This window comes from Mustela lutreola, chromosome 10 (assembly GCF_030435805.1).
Source record: "Mustela lutreola isolate mMusLut2 chromosome 10, mMusLut2.pri, whole genome shotgun sequence".
NCBI lineage: Eukaryota > Metazoa > Chordata > Mammalia > Carnivora > Mustelidae > Mustela > Mustela lutreola.
Window position 1 is genome coordinate 73,090,535 of NC_081299.1, and position 21,114 is coordinate 73,111,648.

The following is a 21,114-nucleotide window of genomic DNA, read 5'->3' on the forward strand; positions in this document are numbered from 1 at the left end:
TCCTGATGAACGTGTTTGGCCTCCCATGTCACTGAGAAAGCAGAGGTCCCTAAACTTTCCATATTGTCTTCCTACCATGTTATCTACGCTCTAGCTGGTTCTTCTCACTTGTCTTCTAGGCTTTCCCTTCTGATTGAAGCCAAACCTTTCCACACGTTCTCTCTTTATCTCTCCTTCACAGGCATATTCCCCTCTGCTTGTAAATGCACTCAGGTTTCTCTCACACTAAAATAGAACACAACAAATCATCCTTGAAGCTCCAATCCAATCTAGCTCTCTCTTGTCTCATTCAAGTTTCTCCCAAAATTTTTCCTCCTTCCTACCTCCCAATTTCTCAATTCCATTCTTTCCTTACCTGCCTGGAAATCAGGTTGTTGGCAGTATTTTGGGCTGAATTGTGTTCTCCCTTCCCAATTTATATGTTGAAGTCTTAATCCTCAGTACCTCAAGATGTCCTGAGAGCATGGAAGAGACAAAGTTCTTATGTACCCAGCAACTGAGAAAAGTCAGCATGAGGCCAAATATTAAAAGAAAGGGCAGAGGGACCACTTTCATAAATGACTAGCACCAAGGAATGTGAAACTGAAGCAGATTTGTAGTCCAAGCCAAGGGAAGTCACAAGTAGGGCACACAAAAGTCAAAGACCAATGGGGGGGGGGAGGGAGTAAGGAAATCTCCAGTTGTCCATACTCTTTAATTTATAAATATATCAACATAAATAAAAATATAAAGTCTTATCCCCCCCCCCCCCACATTGGATATTCTTTCCTGCTTTGTTGAGGACTAGTTGACCATAGAGTTGAAGGCCCATTTCTGGGGTCTCTATTCTGTTTCATTGATCTATGCGTCTGTTTTTGTGCCAGTACCATGCTGTCTTGATGATGACAGCTTTGTAATAGAGTTTGAAGTTGGAAATGTGATGCCTCCAGTTCAGGTTTTCTTTTTCAACATTCCACTGGCTAGTAGGGGTCTTTTCTGGCTCCATACAAATTTCAGAATTGTTTGTTCCAGCTATGTGAAAAATGCTGGTGTTATTTTGATAGGGATTGCATTGAATGTGTAGATTGCTGTGGGTAGCACAGAAACTTTAACAATATTTGTTTTTCCAATCCATGAGCATGGAATATTTTTCCATTTCTTTGTGTCTTCCTCAATTTCTTTCAGAAGTGTTCAGTAGTTTTCAGAGTACATAACTTTTACTTCTTTGGTTAGGCTTTTGGTGCAATTGTAAACTGGATTGATTCCTTGGTTTCTCTTTTATGCTGTTTCATTGTTAGAGTATAGAAAGACCACAGGCATCTGTGCATTGGTTTTATATCGTGTGACTATGCTGAATTCCTGTATTAGTTCTAGCAATTTTTTGGTGGAGTCTTTTGGGTTTTCTACACAGAGTATCATGTCTGAAGAGTGAGTTTGACTTCTTTGCTGATTTGGATGCATTTTACTTCTTTCTGTTGTCTGATTGCTGAGGTTGACTTCTATACTGAACAACAGTGATGACTGTGGATGTCCCTGCCATGTTCCTCACCTTAGGAGAAAAACCTGTTTTTCCCTGTTGAGGATGATATTCACTGCGGGGTTCTTGTATATGGCTTTGATGATGTTGAGGTATTTTCCCTCTATTCCTACATTGTGAAGGGTCTTTATCAAGAAAGGATACTGTATCTTGTCAAATGTTTTTTCTGCATCTATCGAGAGGATCTTACAGTTCTTATCCTTTCTTTTATTAATCTAATGTATCACACTGATTGCTTTCCGGATGTTGAACCAGCCTGGTAGCCCAGGTGTAAATCCCACTTGGTTGTGGTGAATAATCCTTTAATGTACTGTTGGATTCTGTTAGCTAGTATCTTATTGAGAACATTTGTAACTATGTTCATCAGGGATATTGATCTGTAATTCTCCTTTTTAGTGGGGTTTTTGTCTGGTTTTGGGATCAAGGTAATGCTGGCCTCATAAAATGAGTTTGGAAGTTTTCCTTCCATTTCTATTTTATTTTGGAATGGTTTCAGAAGAATAAGTATTAATTCTTCTCTAAATGTTTGGTAGAATTCCCCCTGGGAAGGCATCGAGACTTGGGCTCTGGTTTGTTGGGAGATTTTTGATTTCTGCTTTAATTTCTTTGCTAGTTATGGGTCTGTTCAGGTTTTCTATTTCTTCCTATTTCAGTTTTGGTATTCTGTTTTTAGGAATTTATCCATTTCTTCCAGATTGCCTTAAGTTAGTTGGCATATAATTGCTCTTAATGTTCTTTTATAATTGTTTGTATTTCTTTGATATTGGTTGGTATTGGTTGTGATCTCTCCTTTTTTAATTCGTAGTTTTATTTACTTGGGTGCTTTCTCTTTTCTTTTTGGGAAGTCTAGCTAGGGATTTAATCCATCTTGTTAATTCTTTCAAAGTACCAGCTCCTGGTTTTGTTGATCTGTTATTCTGATTTCTGTATCATTGATTTCTGCTCTAATTTTTATTTCTCTTCTCCTGTTGGATTTAGACTTTATTGTTCCAGCTCCTTTAGGTGTAAGGTTGGGTTGTGTATTTGGACTTTTTTTGTGTCTTGAGGAAGGCCTGTATTGCTATATATCTCCCTCTTAAGACCACCTTTGCTGCATCCTAAAGGTTCTGAACTGTTGTGTTTTCATTTTCATTTGCTTCCATAGATTTTTAAAAATTTTCCTTAATTTCCTGGTGGACCCATTCATTCTTTGGTAGGATATTCTTTAACCTCCATGTATTTGTGGTTCTTCTAATTTTTTTCTTGTGATTGATTTCAGGTGTCAAAGCATTATGGTTTGAAAATATACCTGGTTTGATCTCAATCTTTTTGTCCTGATTTGTGACCCAGTATGCATCTATTTGGAGAGTGTTCCAAGTGCACTCAAATAATGTATACTCTGCTGCATTAGGATGAATTGCTCTGAATATGTGATAAGTCCATCTGTTCCAGTGTGTCATTCAAAGCCCTTTATTGATCTTCTGCTTAGGTCATCTGTCCATTGCTGGGAGTGGTGTGTTGAAGTCCCCTACTATTATTGTGTAATCAATGAGTTTCTCTAATTTTGTTATTGACATATATTGGCTGCTTCCAAGTTAGGGGCGTAAATATTTACAATTGTTTGTTAGATCTTCCTGTTAGATAGACCCCTTTATTATGATATACTGTCTTTCCTCATCTCTTATTACATTCTTTGGTCTTATTACATTCTAGTATCTGATATAAGGATGGCTACTCCAGTTTTCTTTTGATGTCCATTAGCATGATAAATGGTTTTCCACCCCTTCACTTTCAATCTGGAGGTGCCTTTGGGTCTAAAATGAGTCTCCTGTAAGCAGCATACTGATGGGTCTTACCTTTTTATCCATTATGATACCCTATATCTTTTGATTGGAGCATTTAGTCCATAAACATTCAGAGTAACAATTGAAAGATATGAATTGAGTGCCATTGTGTTAACTATATGAAAATATATATTATATATATAATATATATTTTATATAAGTTTATATGTACATAAAATTATATATTTAAATGTGTAAATATATATAATATGAATATATATTTATTCATGTATATATTTATAAAATATAATGAAAGAAAACAAAATAAAATATAAAGTATATATAAAAATAACTTAAAAGTGAAAGAGGAATTGAAAAAATAAAATCACTAAAAACAATAAGACTAAAGAATAAAAATACCAAGAGTGCTATATATGATTTTCGCCATGAGCTCAAGCTTTGCAGAACTCTTATGATCAGTAAACATGGTGTGAGCGAGTTGTTTGTGCTGGTCATCTGGGGGGAGGGACCTGTCGTGGTTTCTCAGGTGGAATTGCCCTAGTGGAAATATGGCTGCAGTGCACAGGGGAGGCAGGCCTTGGTGTAAGTGGCTCCAGGCTCCACTAGGTGGTGCTGTTTTGCTCCCTAAAGTCTCCAGCGATGATGGGTGGGCATGGTGGCACCCCACTCTGTGCTGAAAATTTGTGCCCCTGCCCTCCACTCTTCAGCGAGCCCTCACAGATCAATCACTCTTGTCTCTCTGGTTTCTGTCAGAACTCTGTACACCTTGCCCGTTTCCCAGTGTTTTCCCAGTGTTTTTATCTAGGGTACATGACTGAGCTTTGTGACTGCTTGACCCCTTGGATATAGTGGAAGTGACACGATGTCATATTTGGGCCCAGGCCCTAAGAAATGGGCAGTTTCCACTTTTGCTTGTTTTTGTGTCCTCAGCACAATGTGAGGAAGCTGAAGCTGCCTAATGGAAAGGAACTGCCAGCCAGGGCCAGTTTCCCAGCTGTATGAGTGATCATCTTGGAAGTGGATCCTCTTGTCCCAGATGATGGTGGGTGGAACAGAAATGAGCTGTCCTCACTGAACCCTACCCAAAGCATATATTTGTGAGCAAATCAGTTATGGTTTTAACCCATTAATTTTTTGGAGTGGTTTGTTATGCAGTAAAAGAAACTAGACTAAGATGTTTGGCTGGGATCTGGACTGGGCTTGTGGGGTAAGATCTAGCTAACACCAGGTGGATAGGCAAGGGGTAGAGATGGGACAGATATCATGCCATATGGGAAAGAACTGAGAGTTCTGTATTGTTGGACTAAGATGCAGAGAGAAAATATGTGGATTTAAAGGAGACGAGTTTGTCAGGAAAAGACAAATCAGATCATTAAGTCTGGCATAGTTGTGCCTGGATGGCTCAGTTGGTTAGGCATCTGACTCTTGGTTTTGGCTTGGGTCATGATCTCAGGATCTTGAGACTGAGCTCTATTTCGGGCTCTGAAATAGACATGGAGTCTGTGTGAAATTCTCCTTCTCCCTCTGCCCCTCCCCCTACTCATGTGCATATGTTCTCTAAATCTTTAAAAAAAAAAAAAAAAAAAAAAAAAGTCTGGGCTGTCGATGAGAATCCAGACGTTCAAGCCAGGCAAGAATGGAAACACAATTCAGGCCAAGAGATTTAATTTCAAAATCTTGAATGGCAAACAGAATAGTTTAGTTAGGCCTTCATGATGTGAAAGATTATGCAACAGGAACCAGGTACTTATAGGTCAAAGGTCTGCGTATAGGAGGAGGTCAAACCAATCCCACAAACTCTAGTACTAGTTACTACAGAGGTGGTGACAGAAAAAAGACCATCTTAGATGTTGAGTCAAACAGTTTCAAGACTGGGGCTCCACAATCTATCAAAGGAAGTAGAACTGAGATTAGTGTTTAAAGATGGCAAGAAGAATGCCTGAGTGTGGTGTGAATAATCACTTTCTGTTAGTTCACATAAGTAGTGAATATTTTAATCCACTTAGTATCTATACAAATGAATATTAGACTCATAAAATTTAACATTTATGCTTAGGCTTGTCTTTTTTTGTCCTAAAAGCAAGTTGAAGAGTAATTTTTTTTTTTTTTTAAAGATTTTATTTATTTATTTGACAGAGGGAGATCACAAGTAGGCAGAGAGGCAGGCAGAGAGAGAGAGGAGGAAGCAGGCTCCCCGCTGAGCAGAGAGCCCGATGCGGGACTCGATCCCAGGACCCTGAGATCATGACCTGAGCCGAAGGCAGCGGCTTAACCCACTGAGCCACCCAGGCGCCCCAGAGTAATTTTTTTTTAAAGATTTTATGTATTTATTTGACAGATCACAAGTAGGCAGAGAGGCAGGCAGAGAGGGAGGGAAGCAGGCTCCCCACTGAGCAGAGAGCCCGATGCGGGGCTCGATCCCAGGATGCTGAGATCATAACCTGAGCCGAAGGCAGAGGCCCAACCCACTGAGCCACCCAGGAACCCCAAGTTGAAGAGTAATTAAAAAAAAATTTTTAAGGGGGGGGAAGGGGAAGAGAGAGAATCTTAACCATGTTCCCTGCCCAGTGTGGAGCCTGACACAGGGCTTGAGTTCACAATCCTGACATCAAGACCTGAGCCAAAATCAAGATTTGTACCCTTAACTGACTGAGCCGCCCAGACACCCTGGAGGAATAGTTTTAAAAAGGAAGTAATATACAGAGGTTCCTGAAGAGATTATTAGTCCTTAGTGAGAGCACAGATAAGGTATTTGTTTACACAGGCATAAATGGATATTGGTTGGTTGTTCATGACCTCTAGAGTTGACCATACTGGATTTTATGTTGCCCCTGCTCAAGGTTTTATTCTGAAAGCAACTTAGAATACAGCTGAATTCTTAGGATGACATGTATTAAATCTTCCCAGCCTACCTTCACAACTTCATTTCCTACTACCCTTTCCCCTGTGTTACTACTTTCCAGATACACTGGCCTTCTGACAGGTATGTGAAGTTTCTAGACTTCCTCCTAAAGTCAGGATCTTTGCACATGTTCTCCCTTCTTACTGGAAGGCACGTTAATTCACACTTCACCTGGATAGCTTCTGTTCGTATTTTAGTCCTCAGTTTAAATACCATATTCTTCAGAGATCTCTAAGTTCATTAGTTCCCTTTGTAATTCCCTTCTAGTAACTTTTTCATAATTTTTACCATAATTGTTCTATTTGTGCTTTAATTGTTGGCTTTCACTAGAATGTGACTTCTATGAGACATGGGGACATTAGGCATATATATATAATTTTTTTTTCTTTTCCTTAGAGGAGTATGTGTGCAAGATGGAGCAGGATGGGGTAGGGTGAGTTAGGTAGAAGGAGAGGGAGACAATCTTAAGCAGGCTCCATGCTCATGCAGAGCCTGCCTTGGGGCTCAGTCTCATGACTCTGAGATCATGACCTGAGCCGAAATCAAGAGTCCAATGCTTAGGGGCACCTGGGTAGCTCAGTGGGTTAAAGCCTCTGCCTTTGGCTCAGGTCATGGTCTTGGCGGGGGGGTGGGGTGGGGTGGGGTGGGGGTGGTCCCTGCTCAGCAGGGGATCTGCTTCCTCCTCACTCCCTGCTTGCCTCTCTACTTGTCATCTCTATCAAATAAATAAAATCTTCAGTTCAAAAAGAAAAAGTCCGATGCTTATCCAACTGGGTGGGTGCCCTGGGGACATTAGTAGCCTGTGATGAGTACTCCTCTTAATGAGATATCAGGAAATTTAGGATGTACAGAAATTGGAACCCTGTACATGACTGGTAATGTAAAATAATGTAGCCACTTTGGAAAAGTTTGGCTGTGCCTCTGTGAGTTAAACATAGATAGTATGACTCAGCAGTTCCCTTCCACGTAATAGATCTTAGAGAAATGAAAATATTTCTACAGTCTTGTACCTGAATATATACAGTTGCATTATCCGTAACAGCCCCAAAGTGGAAACAACCCGAGTGATAGTGATGATGGTTGCACGGCCCTGAATATACTAAAAACACACTGAATTGCATACTTCAAGTGGGTTTTAAATGTGAATTGTATCTCAAAAACAAAAATGCAAAGTTATATAATCCATTCTCAGTGCTCACAGTCATTCTATGAAGTTGCAGCACACTGAACTTATAACAGACCATTGCTCTCAGAGGACATCTAGGCAGGGTGAAGTTCCTGGAAGCCTCTGGTCACAAAATTTTCGTCAACCTATCTATAGTCTTGTTTTATGTGTTTCTATTTAAAGACCCTTTAATGCATATTGTTCATTTATAATCACTGAACTCATGGCCCACAAGCCATGCCTCAACAAAACTTCACTAAACGCATTTTTTCTGTAAAGTGCATCCTAGCCTTGTTGCTCTTATTAGGAACACTGGACAGCATTTTAGCACTATACTTGGGGGTCATTTTAAAAGGCTAAATCACCAACATAAAGCACAAAAATGCAAAAAACTAATTAGACTATGAAAGGATACTTGTTTACAGCATGAGAGCTCAAGCAAGGCAGGGTCCCCATTTGACTTGAGCTGGGAATGTGCTGCACTGAGCGACTCAAGTGTTTTGTTCTGCGCCCATTCACGAACTTCAAAAGTACCCGTCATTACAATTGTGGGGTAATAGATAACTTTAACGAGTAGGTGTATTTGTAAATATGAAATTCATGAATAAGAAGTATCAATTATAGCTTAGTCCTTCTACCAAAAAAATTTTTTTTTTAGGGCTAAACACTCTTCATAATGCTACAGATATATAAAAGCTGTAGTTGTAGTATTTCAGGAGGGGCTAACAGGGAAGGACTAGTTACAGAGGCTGGAGACAATTATTCTTAATAACTGCCTCTGCATTTCTAAATAACCATGTCTCATGTTACTGATTTCTGACAAAGGGGCAGTTTGAGGTAAAATGTCTGCCAAAAGTCTACTCTGAATTTCTAATCACAAATGCAGGCCTTTTCCTAGAGCAAATCCTCTGTCACCACAGAATATAATTAAAAGGCATTTTACTTTTCAAGTAAAAAATACTTACCTAGTTGTGCTCATATCTCCTTCCCATGCATTTGCTTTCTCATATAAGGGAGGGCCAATTTTAACTTCCAAAGTTTTGCAGTATTTGCTTTCACAAGTGGTTGTGTTTTTTTTTTTTTTTTTTTAAATTTTATTATCTTTATTTTTAGACTGGCTTTTAAGCTTCAAATCCCCTTAAAACAGGAAATGTCAGTATTTGTTCATCGTTCCTTTTAGGAGGCTTCTGCCAAATTCAGGAATTTAGAGATAAATTAACTGTTTTAAGTTATAAGTAACATTTTGGCAGGGGGAACAAATTTATAAATATCAAGTATTACATATCCCATATTTGTGAACCAGAATAAGTTTAATCAAATTTCAGAACTGGCCTACAAAATGGCACTTTCTGGATCAGTATTTCTCTCTCATTTGTCTTTTTTTTTTTTTTTTAAGAGATTTGAGCTGTTCTTTGATTAGAACTGGTGAAAAATAGTTGGAATTGACGGATTAATCTGAGCCTCTCAATTAAAAATAGTAGAGCTTGGTGTATACACGGTTATTCATCAACTCAAGAACTTTAAGCTCTATGATACTATGGGGTTCTTTAGCGTCTTTGCTCTCTCATAATAACTTCAATATAATAACTTGAATAGAGTTTTTAAGCTTTTCTTTATTTTTTTTAAATCAATACCAGCACTCATTTAACTGGCTCTTCCTGCCCAGACAGCAGTCCAATTAGTTTCCTGTGCCAATCCCAGTTTTGAAGTTTCATCCCTTCTATCCTACTGTTCATCTGTAGGTGGTGGCACCTCCTCCCACTGTTTTTCCTACTGTCCCTGACGGGCTTATCCTCCCTCTTGTTCTGAAGTAATAATGGCCACTGGGGATTAGTGCCTCACCATCCAGGGTCTTGTACTATCAAAACGATGGCTCTCCCATTACTGTAAGTGATCAAAAATAGATCCTAGTCTGTTTGCCAGGACTTCTCATTGTATTTTATTTTGATTAACCAACTTGCCTAGGGTTTACTCTCTTCATGGTTTTACAAATGTACTTAATTTAAAATAGGAGATAATACAAAATGCTAGCAATAGTAACCAAACTCTTAAAAATATTCTATAAAAACATTTCATGGTAGTGTCTTTAAAGATTTCCAAATATCCTTCATTGACAGCTTAATTCTTTCTTTTTTATTTTTAAAGTTTCTAGATTAAGAGTTTATCCCGAGATTAAGCTGACGTAAGATTAGACCAATATGATAAGAGGTTTAAATGACCTAAATTCATTTGGATGAATGTTGTTCTTTGTGAACCACCAGACAAAAGGTCAAGCAAGAAAAATCATTTTTAATAGCTCATAAAAATTCTGCATTTTAAAAGCTATTCCTTAAAGGAGATATCAATAAAAAATGCATTCAGGGATAAAAGCACTTTGAGAAACTGTTAGACAAGTATAAAGCAATATTACTCACAAAAAGTTTGAAACACTGTAGCCATCTTAACATTCTGGATAAAACAGGGCTTCTATGAAAAAATAAAAACACTGAGAAATGCAGCATTTTTAAACATGAGAGGACAAATCAGAAGAATTTCAAATTCGATTTTTTGGGAAACTTTATTTATATTTTGATCTTAAAAGAACATTTTTTATTTTTCTGTAAGAGTGGGAAGCACAAAAATTTGCTAAATATCAGATCCACACAAACCCTCCTGAAGGTTTTCTGTGTAGCCTTCATTAATGCAAATCTCTGAATGTTTCACTCTTACTGTAGATCTTGAATCTGTTTTACAATAATGAAGCCATAAAGTTTTACCGCAGCACATTCATTATGACCTATAACATTTCTATTAAAAGGACAGCTGGGAGAATGAGAAGCAGGCAATCTGTTGAGGCTCAGTGGCTCTTACTTGCTTTGTAGTTCTTGCTGGTGCTTTCAGAGAGCACACAGCACATGCATGGGGCACAGTAGGCATCTCCCTTATTAACCTCCCTAATCTAAAAATCTGTTGTTCATAAAACTGGACAAATTACAAACTATCATTTGCATAATTAGCCAACTCTGTTATGAAGCATTTCGTCAGTGGTACCAACAAATGTGGAAGGAAGGCAATGTATGAGAACTGGGTTTTGTTAAGTTTGCCGACTCCTCAGATACCGCGGGCTATGCTACCACTTCCACTGTTAATGAGATGTTTAATGCCTCACAGAAAGTGATCAAAGGAAGGAAGCAAAACTAAAATATTCTCTAGGTACTGTAATCTTTCATCTGATAAAGTAACAAAAGGATAGGACAAAATTGAAGCAAGATTTATATGCGTTCCAACTTTTCACTCAGGAATTCTTCTACACTGTCTGTGTTCCATTTGAGGATGCTTAATTCTTCAGCAATGTTCCCGCTGTCATCCAAAAGCTTTAATACAGGATCGGAACCACGAACATACTACAAAAAGAAGGACATGATTTTTATCTGCTTAGAAGAGCCTTCTCAGCCTCAAGCATAAACCTAACCAACAATTCAATCCAGGTTTAGCCAGTTTAACAGTAATTTAAAAAAGGCTTCTAGATTATAATAGGTGTTACAGGATTTCAAAAAAGGAGAACTAAGTAATTACATTTACCTCTAAAAAGAAAAACATCTGTTGGTATCGAGACGGTCTGAAATTTAAGGTGATTGAATGTAAACAAATATTTTATAGACAACACTCAAAGTCCACATGAGCTTAAAACCTTGAGAAGACAAGTTTAGGATGAGAATGACTGTGTAAGACCACTGCTGGAATAGGCCATGCACCAAATTATCAACATTTATACTGAGTTTTGAATTTTCCTTAAGAGATACATTTTTTTTATTTGTATTTGTAATTAGTTTGTAATTAGGCTAGACTCTGAAACTTGAGACCCATTAGTTGACCCTAGTAATATCTGACAGGACTGAGCAATTCTAAAAGTGACCAACATGATCACTAACAGCGACAAACAAGATCCCAATTCATTAAGAAATCAATCAATCTTCAATGCTAAATTAAGTAGAACCACATAACCCAAAAGGCAGCAGTGATGATGAAGGAAGCTCTTAGAATTTCTTTCAGCAATTTATGCTTCAGTTCTCTAGTTTGTGAACTCTAGCATTTGGTATACTTTCCACCCATTTGCAATGAATACCATTACTACTTAACTACTTTTGATTAGATTATCTATAAGCTATTTTGAAAGATGTGACTGTTCAAAAACTCATTTTAGTCCACAAAAGATAAAAATTTATGTAGAATGTAGCTGTAAAAATCCTCAACAAAACATTATCAAACCTACTAATGCATGAAGGAATTATATACCATGACTAATTTGGATTTATTCCAGGTCTACAAGCCTGGTATAATGTTTAAAAATTAATGAATACATCCCCACCAATAGGCTAAGTAAGAAAAATATTGTATCGACAGATGGAGAAAAAGCATCCTGTTATATGCTTCAAGGTGGTTGAATCATGGGGACATCATACTAAGTGAAATAAAGCAGCCATGATAGGATGAATACTGCATGATTCAACTCCTATGAAGTTCTAAAATAGTGGAAATCACAGAAACAAAGCCAAAGAGTTGGGAGGAGGAGAGGGGGAATTAGTGTTTAATAGGTATACAGTTTGTTCTGCAAGATGAGGACATTTCAGATCTGCTGCCCAATGGTGAAAAAAAGAAAAAAAAATGTATATATGTATATATGTAACACCACTGAACTGTATGTTAAAGAATAGTTTCAAAGGTAAATTTAATATTATCACAATTAAAAATTTAAAAAGTGGGCTAAAGAGCTGAACAGATACTCGAAATAAGATCTACAGATGGCAAACAGGCTTATGAAAAGATGCTCAATTAGGGAATGCAAAATAAAACGAGTTAATACTATGTACTTATTACAATGGCTAAAATGCCAAGCACTGAAAATATTTAATGCTAGTGAGGATGGGGAAGCATAGAAACTCGTAACTAGTGGGAATACAACATAATACTGCCAATTTAGAAGACAGTTCGAGAATTTCTTAAAGAGCTAAACAATTTTACTATATGATTTAGCAAATGTGCTTCTAGGTAATGAGTAGGTTGAAAACTTATGCCTACACAAAAATGTGTACGGCAGCTTTACTTATAACTGCCAAAGACTGGAAGCGACCAAGATGTCCTTCCATTGGTGAATATGAAAACACTGGTACAACAGAATATTTCTATTATTTATTTCTTATTTTTATTTTTTTGAATATTCGTATTATTTAGTGTTACCAAGAAATGAGCTATAAGGAAGATATGGGAAGAACCTTAATTGCACACTGCTAAGTCCAAGAAACCATTTGAAAAGGCTACATGCTGTATGATTTCAACCATATGACCTTCTGCAAAAGGTAAACTACAGGGAGTTAAGATCAGTGGTTGCCAAGGGTTAGGGGGAGTGGGTGAGGCAGGAAGAAGTATGAACAGGTAAAGCACAGGAGATTTTTAGGGCAATGAAACTATTCTGTAAGATACTGTAATGGTATATACATGGTATTATATATATTTGGCAAAACTAGAACTATGCCATACAAAAAATCCCAATGCTACTTATGGAATTTAGTTAATAATGCATCCATATTGGTTTATCAATTGTATCACATAAGTTCAAGATGTCAATAAGGGAAACGGAGTGGCAAGATACAATGAGGGAGGGGGTATATATGGGAACAGCGTACTTTTGGATCAATTTTTCTGTATACCTAAAGTTACTCTAAGGTATTAAAAAAAACCTTCGATGTGTAAACCTGGTGATTCACAGACCTCTACCCCTGGGGATAAAAATAGATGTTTATAAAAAATAAAAAATTAAAAAAAACCTTCAAATATTTTAATTAAAAAATATACTGGAAAAAAGAAATTCCAATAAAATCCTCTTACCTTGATTTGTAGTCCTCTGAATAGTTTGGGTTTATCACTCCTGACAAAAGCTTAAGAAAAAATTCCAATTATTCACTTCCAAACTCAAGCTAGCTAAAAGATTAATATAAAAAGTACAAATACATTCAATAAAACATCAGATCCTATATTAAAAAAACTAAGGAAATTCAAACATATAAATAAATGGAAAGGCATTTCATACTATTCAATAAGAAGAGTAAGTATTTTCAGATGTTAATTGTTACAAACTTAATCAAAATCCCAAATTCTAATGGGATTGAGGGCCTGGTAGTAAAGCTCTGTGACAAGAGTAAATAATGTAAGAAGTCTGGGTAGTTTAGAAAAAGTGAAATACTGGAGGAGAATTTGTTCCATTGTTAATAGATGATGTGATACTGGAATAGAAAAAACTGGTTAGGAAATCAAGAGAGACTCAGTATCTGTCATTGTTTAATATGGTAAAACTATAAAAGGGAAGAAAAGAATGATGTGCGCATGTGTGTGTGGGTCTGGGGTGTCTGTATAAATTATTTAACACATTGGAGAAAACTTGTCAAACTAGTTGGGAAAAATAGGATACAGCTACCTATTTTTCTATCTTCTATCTAAATGAATTCCAGATGGATTAAGATTTTCAATTCATTCAACAAATATTTACTGCAGACCGAACCGTATGCCAGACAAGAGAGATAAAGCTATACAAAACAAGATTCTTGCTCTTACGAAGCTTACAGTCCCGTGAGGAAGAAAGATACTAAACCAGTAATCACACTAATAATTTCAGCTGTGAGAAGTATTACAGAGAAGGTAACATACACAACTTCAATATGGAATATAAAATTCTTCCTCACTATGACCATAGAGTAAATGCTTTATTGATATGCCTATACAAAAATGAAAACTTCAGGACAGTTAAACACCACTAGAAACAAAATTAAAAGTAAAAATTAAAAGTATAAATGAGGGACACCTGGGTGGCTCAGTTGGTTAAGCAGCTGCCTTCGACTCAGGTCATGATCCCAGCCTCCTGGGATCGAGTCCCACATCGGGCTCCTTGCTCAGCGGGGAGCCTGCTTCTCCCTCTGCCTCTGCCTGCCACTCTATCTGCCTGTGCTCACTCTGTCAAATAAATAAATAAAATCTTAAAATAAATAAAAATAAAAGTGTAAATGATACACTAGGGGAAGTCTCTAACAATGTATCAAAGTGCTCATAAATTATTAAATACATAGTAGGTGGATAAATGGACTAAGGACAGGAGGATGTAATGTACAAATATACAAGTGGTCAATAAACATTTTAAATGTTCATTAAAAACCAAATGTCAAAACAATGAGGTATCCTCACTCAGAGTGCCCAAAATTCAAAAGAATATTTAAGGTTAGAGAGGGGATGGAGAGAGGGATTTTCTTGGGGGTTATTTGCGGGAGAAGTATAGACACATTTCCAGAGAGGTATTTAGCAAAATGAACCCAAAGTCTTAATGTACATATTCTTTAAATCTGAAAGTTCCCTGTTGGGTATTTCTTTATTCTGAGGAAATAACTCTAAAATATAATGCAAAGCTATATAAGGTCCTATTAACCACATCTAGAAATTTGGAAAAAATCTAAGTCTGTAAGAAGCTACAGATAAAATAAATTAATGTGAACCACACCACAGAATGTTCCTAATCATTACAAATTAACCTGTTGGCCTTTTTCAAAGTGCTGGAACAAACAATCCTAAAATTTTTATGGAACCAGAAAAGATTCTGAATTGCCAAGGAAATACTGAAAAAAACAGAATAAAACAAAACAAAACTGGGGGCATCACACTGCCTGATTTCAAGCTTTTCTACAAAGCTGTGATCACCAAGACCGCATTGTACTGGCACAAAACAAACACACAGACCAGTGGAACAGAGTAGAGAGCCCAGATATGGATCCTCAACTCTATGGGCAAATAATCTCCGACAAAGCAGGAAAAAATATCTAGTGGAAAAAAGACAGTCTCTTCAATAAATGGTGCTGGGAAAACTGGACAGCTATGTATAGAAGAATAAAACCTGACCATTCTCTTACACCATACATAAAGACAAACTCAAAATGGATGAAAGATCTCAACATGATACAGGAATCCATTAAAATCCTGGAGGAGTACATAGGCAGTAACCTCTTCAACATTGGCCACAGCAACTTCCTTCAAGACATGGCTCCAACAGCAAAGGAAACAAAAGCAAAAATGAACTTTTGGGACTTCTTCAAGATAAAAAGCTTCTACACAGCAAAGGAAATAGTCATGTCAAAAAATGGGCAGAAGACATGAACAGACACTTCTCCAATGAAGACATGCAAATGGCTAGCAGACACATGAAAAAATGTTCATCATTAATCATCATTAGCCATCATGAAAATTCAAGTTAAAATCACAGTGAGATACCACCTTACACCAGTTAGAATGGCAAAGATTAACAAGGCAGAAAACAACAAATGTTGGAGAGGATGTGGAGAAAAGGGAACCCTCTTAAACTGTTGATGGGAAATGCAAGTTGGTACAACCACTTTGGACAACAGTGAGGAGATTCCTCAAAAAATTAAAAATAGATCTACCCTGTGACCCAGCAACTGCACTACTGGGTATCTACCCCAAAGATACAGATGTAGTGAAAAGAAGGGCCACCTGTACTCCAATGCAATAGCAGCAATATCCACAACAGCTGAACTGTGGAAAGAGCCGAGATGCCCTTCAACAGAGGAAGGGATAAAGAAGAAGTGGTCCATATATACAGTGGAATATTACTCAGCCATCAGAAAGGATGAATAGCCAACTTTTGCATCAACTTGGATGTGACTGGAGGAGATTATGCTGAGTGAAATAAATCAAGCAGAGAAAGTGAATTATAATATGGTTTCACTTATTTGTGGAACATAAGGAATAACATGGAGGATAGTAGGAGAAGGAAAGGAAAAGTGGAGGGGGGAAATCTGAGGGGGAGATGAACCACAAGAGACTGTGGATTGAGAAATAAACAGGGTTTTAGAGGGGAGGGAAGGAGAGGGATGGGTGAGCCTCGTGATGGGTATTAAGGAAGGGACATACTGAATAGAGCACTGGGTGTTGGACATAAACAATAATCTTGGAACACTGCATCAAAAACATGATGTATTTTATGGTGACTAACACAATAAAAAAAATTATCCTATTTAGTGACATAGAAGCAAACTCATATATAAAAAGCAAGTTTCAGGGGCGCCTGGGTGGCTCAGTGGGTTAAGCCTCTGCCTTTGGCTCAGGTCACGATCTCAGGGTCCTAGGATGGAGCCCCACATCGGGCTCTCTGCTCAGCGGGGAGCCTGCTTCCTCCTCTCTCTCTGCCTGCCTCTCTGCTCTGCCTGCTTGTGATCTCTGTCAAATAAATAAATAAAATCTTAAAAAAAAAAAAAAAGCACGTCTGAGATCAGTTTGTTTCTTCTGCTTGTCACAAAAAAATTTAAACATTTATTCATAAATCTTAAAAAAATTAAACTAGGAAATATAAAATATATGGCACAATACATATAACCTTTAAGATGTTAACTATTATTTTAATAGAGGACTATATCTGGAGTGCAGGGTTTGGGGAAGTTTCATTTTTTAAAAAGTTTTAAAAAGATTTTGTTAATTTGACAGAGCATAAGCAGGGAGAGCAGGAGAGGGAGAAGGAGATGGAGAAGCAGGCTCTCTGCTGGGCAGGCAAGCCCGATATGGGGCTTGATCCGAGGATCCAGGGATCATGACCCGAGCTGAAGGCAGATATTTAACTGACTGAGCCACCCACGTGCCTCTTGGGAAAGTTTTAAATCAATGTTCTCCCTTTTCTGGACGGTTGATCTGTATTTTACCATCCCCCCCCCCCCCCAGCAATGATCACATAAAACTGTTCAAATGAAATCTAGAACACATTTTTCTAAAATACAAGTAGGTTATTTCATATAAATACTTGATACTTCTTAAATTTTATGGTGACATGAGAACTTATTTCTTAAACTTACCATTAACTAGCAATAGCATTATAGATACATTTCATTATGAAGGTCTCTACTCTTTGTTTTACTGTCCTAAATGCAAGTAGTTTTTCTTTTTGAGAACTTGTTGGAAGAGACTCAGATATCCTATCTATACTTCCCCTATAGAATTTAGTTCAAAATAAAGCTGATTGTTAGTCTGTTTATTAGAATTTCTTCTTTATTAATCCCATCCTTTAGAATTTGTCCAAATACTCTGCAGACTCCTGAATCCCAAAGCAAAAAATGATCTCATGGTATCCTGTTGCATTTTACACCATCCCTTTGGTAAATGATATTATGCACACCTGTGCAAAACACTGGTTAATACTGTGTTGTCTACTGCACAAGAAAAATCTCTAGGGGAAAAGGATTGTTCTTATATCTTTTTTGAATCCATTAATAGAGGCTAGCACATTTAATAATATTCATTCATTTGAAAGATTTTTTAATAGGCTGAAATGAATAAATTTAATATGAGTCACTAATGACTATTTTCATCATTCTTTGCTCTGCTAAGTATAGATGTACAAAGCCTCCTAATCTTGAATGAGGGGGATATCTGCTAAATACCCTGTAGTAGCAAATCACATTTTATAAGTGGTGAATTAATTTTTTTACAGATACTTGGGTGCTTTTATGTACACATGGCAGTAGGATGGGCTATACAAGAATATAACACTTGCAAAAAGATGCATAATAACTTTTCTAGTTTACTTCCTGCTGCTTTAAAAAAGCTCAATAACATCAGTTTGAAGATTCCTAAAGAAATCCATGTCACTGGGACGCCTGGGTGGCTCAGTCCAGTTAAGCATATGTATTCAGCCCAGGTCATGACCCCAGGGTCCTTGGATGGAGTCCCAAAAGTGGTGGGGGAGAGCAGTCCCTGCTCAGCAGGGAGCCTGCCTCTCCTTCTGCCAGCCACTCCCCCTGCCCGTGCTATCTCTCTGACAAGTAAATAAATAAAATCTTAAAAAATCAAAGAACAAAACAGCCACTGCATTTCCAGAAAATGTTCTTATGCCAACTTATTTGGTAGTTATAAAGGCAGTTTTGTGAATAGTACTTTCAAGTAATCAAATACACAGAAGTGATTATAAAACACATGAAATGGTTCAGCTTTTCACTCTGGATTCTTGTAAGTAGGTCACTTGCACAGCTCCCTTAGAGATGAGCTTAGTTTTGCTATATGTATTACTCAGAAACCTATAGAACTCTTCTAATTTGGACTCTTCAAAGGTAACTATAAACAATATTAAAAAAAAAAAAAGTATCTTCCTAGTTCCAGAAAGAGGGTAAAACTGGGGATGACAAGATAATAGGGAGCATATGTCTTAGGATTAAAGAAAAATGTTTAAATTAATTTATTTTCAAAATAAGTGAAAATATAAATGAAAAAGACAATACACTTGGCTAGATGTAATGATTCATCTTTGATCACATCAGGAGTCAGTCATACAATGTATTCCACTGGTTTTAAGACTTAATTTCATTGTAAGGGGTTACAGAATTATGGTTAAGACTGTGAACTATTATATAAAATTATAAGGAATGACAGATGTTTTCCTGTTGATAAAAATAACCATTTGAATCATCATATATTCTAAATAAAAATGTCATATATCATACCCATAAACAATACAAAGAGAATGGCCAACAACAGCAGACAACAGAACTGAATTCTCAACTATGCTTAAGCAAGCTTCTGGGTACCTAAGTATCTCTAAAATAAAAAACTTACTATTATATACACACCATCTAGAGTGTAGCATTATGAGTCATTTGGGTCTTCCCAAGATGACAATTTAAAAGCACTTGAAAACATTCAAGAGAAAAGCAACTTAAATAACTGAAATAATCTGAGGAGACTGGAGGTACAATGAAGACAAATGAAAAAGTTAACTTCTTAGTACAGAAAGATAAAGTCAGAAAAAGAATGTCTGAAGACTATATAGGATATATTAACCAATATAAACACAGGCTTTTAGCTGGATTATCCTTGAATTAGATAAATTTTGTAAATCCATTTATCCATTCAATAAATATTTGAATTCCTCTTAATATGAGGTACAGTGTTAGATTCTGGGTATATATATATGTGTGTGGATATATATATATATATATATATTCCCCTCGGGTATATTAATGACACAAAAAAATTCTGGAATTTAAGAGTTCCTAGTTTGGCAGAGGAAAAAGAGCAATAAAACAAATAAAAACATTATAATATTATGTGGCAGCTGTGGAATATAAAGTGCTAAAGGCCACAAAAAACGTTTAGACTAAATTTTTAAAGAGTAGCAGTTTACCACAAGAAATGGAAGAGGCATAAGCCAGGAGGAACATGCAATATACGCAAAGCCTTAGAGGTCAGAGCTCAGAGACATGCAGATAGTTGTGCATGTGAACTAGAGGTGTGAACACAATCAAGAAAAGCATGTTGTGCTGAGTCTTGTATCGTGAAGCTACTGAATTTGTCATTTATTCTGTATGTGATGGGGAGGGCCACAAGTACATCTATTACAAAAGTTCTTTTTGGTAGTTGTGTAGAGGATGCAACAAAAGAAAGAAAAGGGAACAAAGATACCTGGACCAGGTAGCAAGTAACTAATCTTTCTGGAGAAAGATGCCAAAGGCTTGATTAAAATCAGAGAAGGCCAAGGGAATAAGATTTGAAAGTTCTTAATAAGGAAGGGAAGAAATACCATTTGGTGACTAACTTTGTATAAAGTGTGAAATAAAGTGCTTGGTCATATTGTCATTTGTGGAAAGAGGAAAGAAGATGGTATTCTTTTGTAAGAGAAGAGTATAAATTCAGTTTTTCGATATGCTGGGTTTAAGGCCTCTCTACCAGAAATGTGGGCCACAGCCTAGAGGATTACGAGAAATGCAGAATCTCAGAATGCACTCCAAGTTTACAGAATTTACAATTAACAAGATTTTCAGATGATTCATATGTACACAGGCTTAAGGTATCTATAAGACCATACAAACAAACATGTCTGCTTACAGTCAGAACTGTGCTTTCTAACAATAGAAAGCTGTGACCTACAGATACTGGTTAAGAGTGTCATCAGGTAAATACTGTAATTGGAACAGAGGGGATGGGACATTCAAGAGTAATAAAAGAAGAAAATATAAAGACAGACCCTGACTAAAACTAACATTTGAAAGGTGGGTGGTAGAGGAGATGCCAGGAAAGGAGAATGAAAATCTTGTTAGATGTAGGAAAAACTAGGAGGTAACAAATTCACAGAAGTAAAGGGAAGAGAGTTTCAAATGCTAGAGTTGAGTAAGATTTAATCATCAGGAGGTAAACTGATAGAAACAGGAGCCAAAATATCATAGGTAGAAGAATGGCTGGCAGCAAATAAAATTCTGCTTATTATAAGAAGTCAGGCTGCAGTTCTAACTGATATTCTGATCTGAGCTATTTTTATTTTTTATAGACGGCAGATAAAGGAATGCAGAAATGCCTGATTGTTACTAATGGAAATTTATTACCTAAAGAGAGAGTATGTTACAAAAACAGTACCCTCCAAGTAATACCTCGGTACTAAAATAGTGCTTGACACACAGTAAGCACTCAATAATTCACAGAATTACAGAATAGTTTACTCTGCATTTGTTCGTGCTATGCACATACTAAGTGCTTTAAGTGTGTTATTTAATCCTCAAAACAATCTTATAAGGTGGGTTTTTATTGGTTTTAAACCATCTATTACCCATTTTATAAATGAGAAAAACTGATGAAGTGAATACTCATGAATGATACTACTTACAGGAAAACTCATGATCCTAAAGGGATTATTACTACTGGCATAAGAAGTTGGTATGATAAGTGAAATCACAGTCGG

General features: G+C 36.8%; 1 protein-coding gene across 2 annotated transcripts in view; it reads right to left on the reverse strand.

Annotated features, from left to right (window-relative positions):
- Positions 1 to 9,636: 9,636 nt before the first annotated feature.
- The window catches only part of SELENOF (selenoprotein F), a 50,079-nt gene continuing 38,601 nt past the window's right edge, over positions 9,637 to 21,114 (reverse strand). Inside the window, exons 4-5 of one of the 2 annotated variants that reach the window (XM_059138497.1) lie at positions 13,233 to 13,282; positions 9,637 to 10,750 (exon numbers count right to left, since the gene is read on the reverse strand). In XM_059138497.1, the coding sequence (XP_058994480.1) occupies positions 10,619 to 10,750; positions 13,233 to 13,282 (182 nt within the window). In that variant the 3' untranslated portion in view covers positions 9,637 to 10,618. Of the gene's footprint in view, positions 10,751 to 10,881; positions 10,966 to 13,232; positions 13,283 to 21,114 lie in introns of those variants that run through there. The other variant, XM_059138498.1, reaches the window with a different exon arrangement.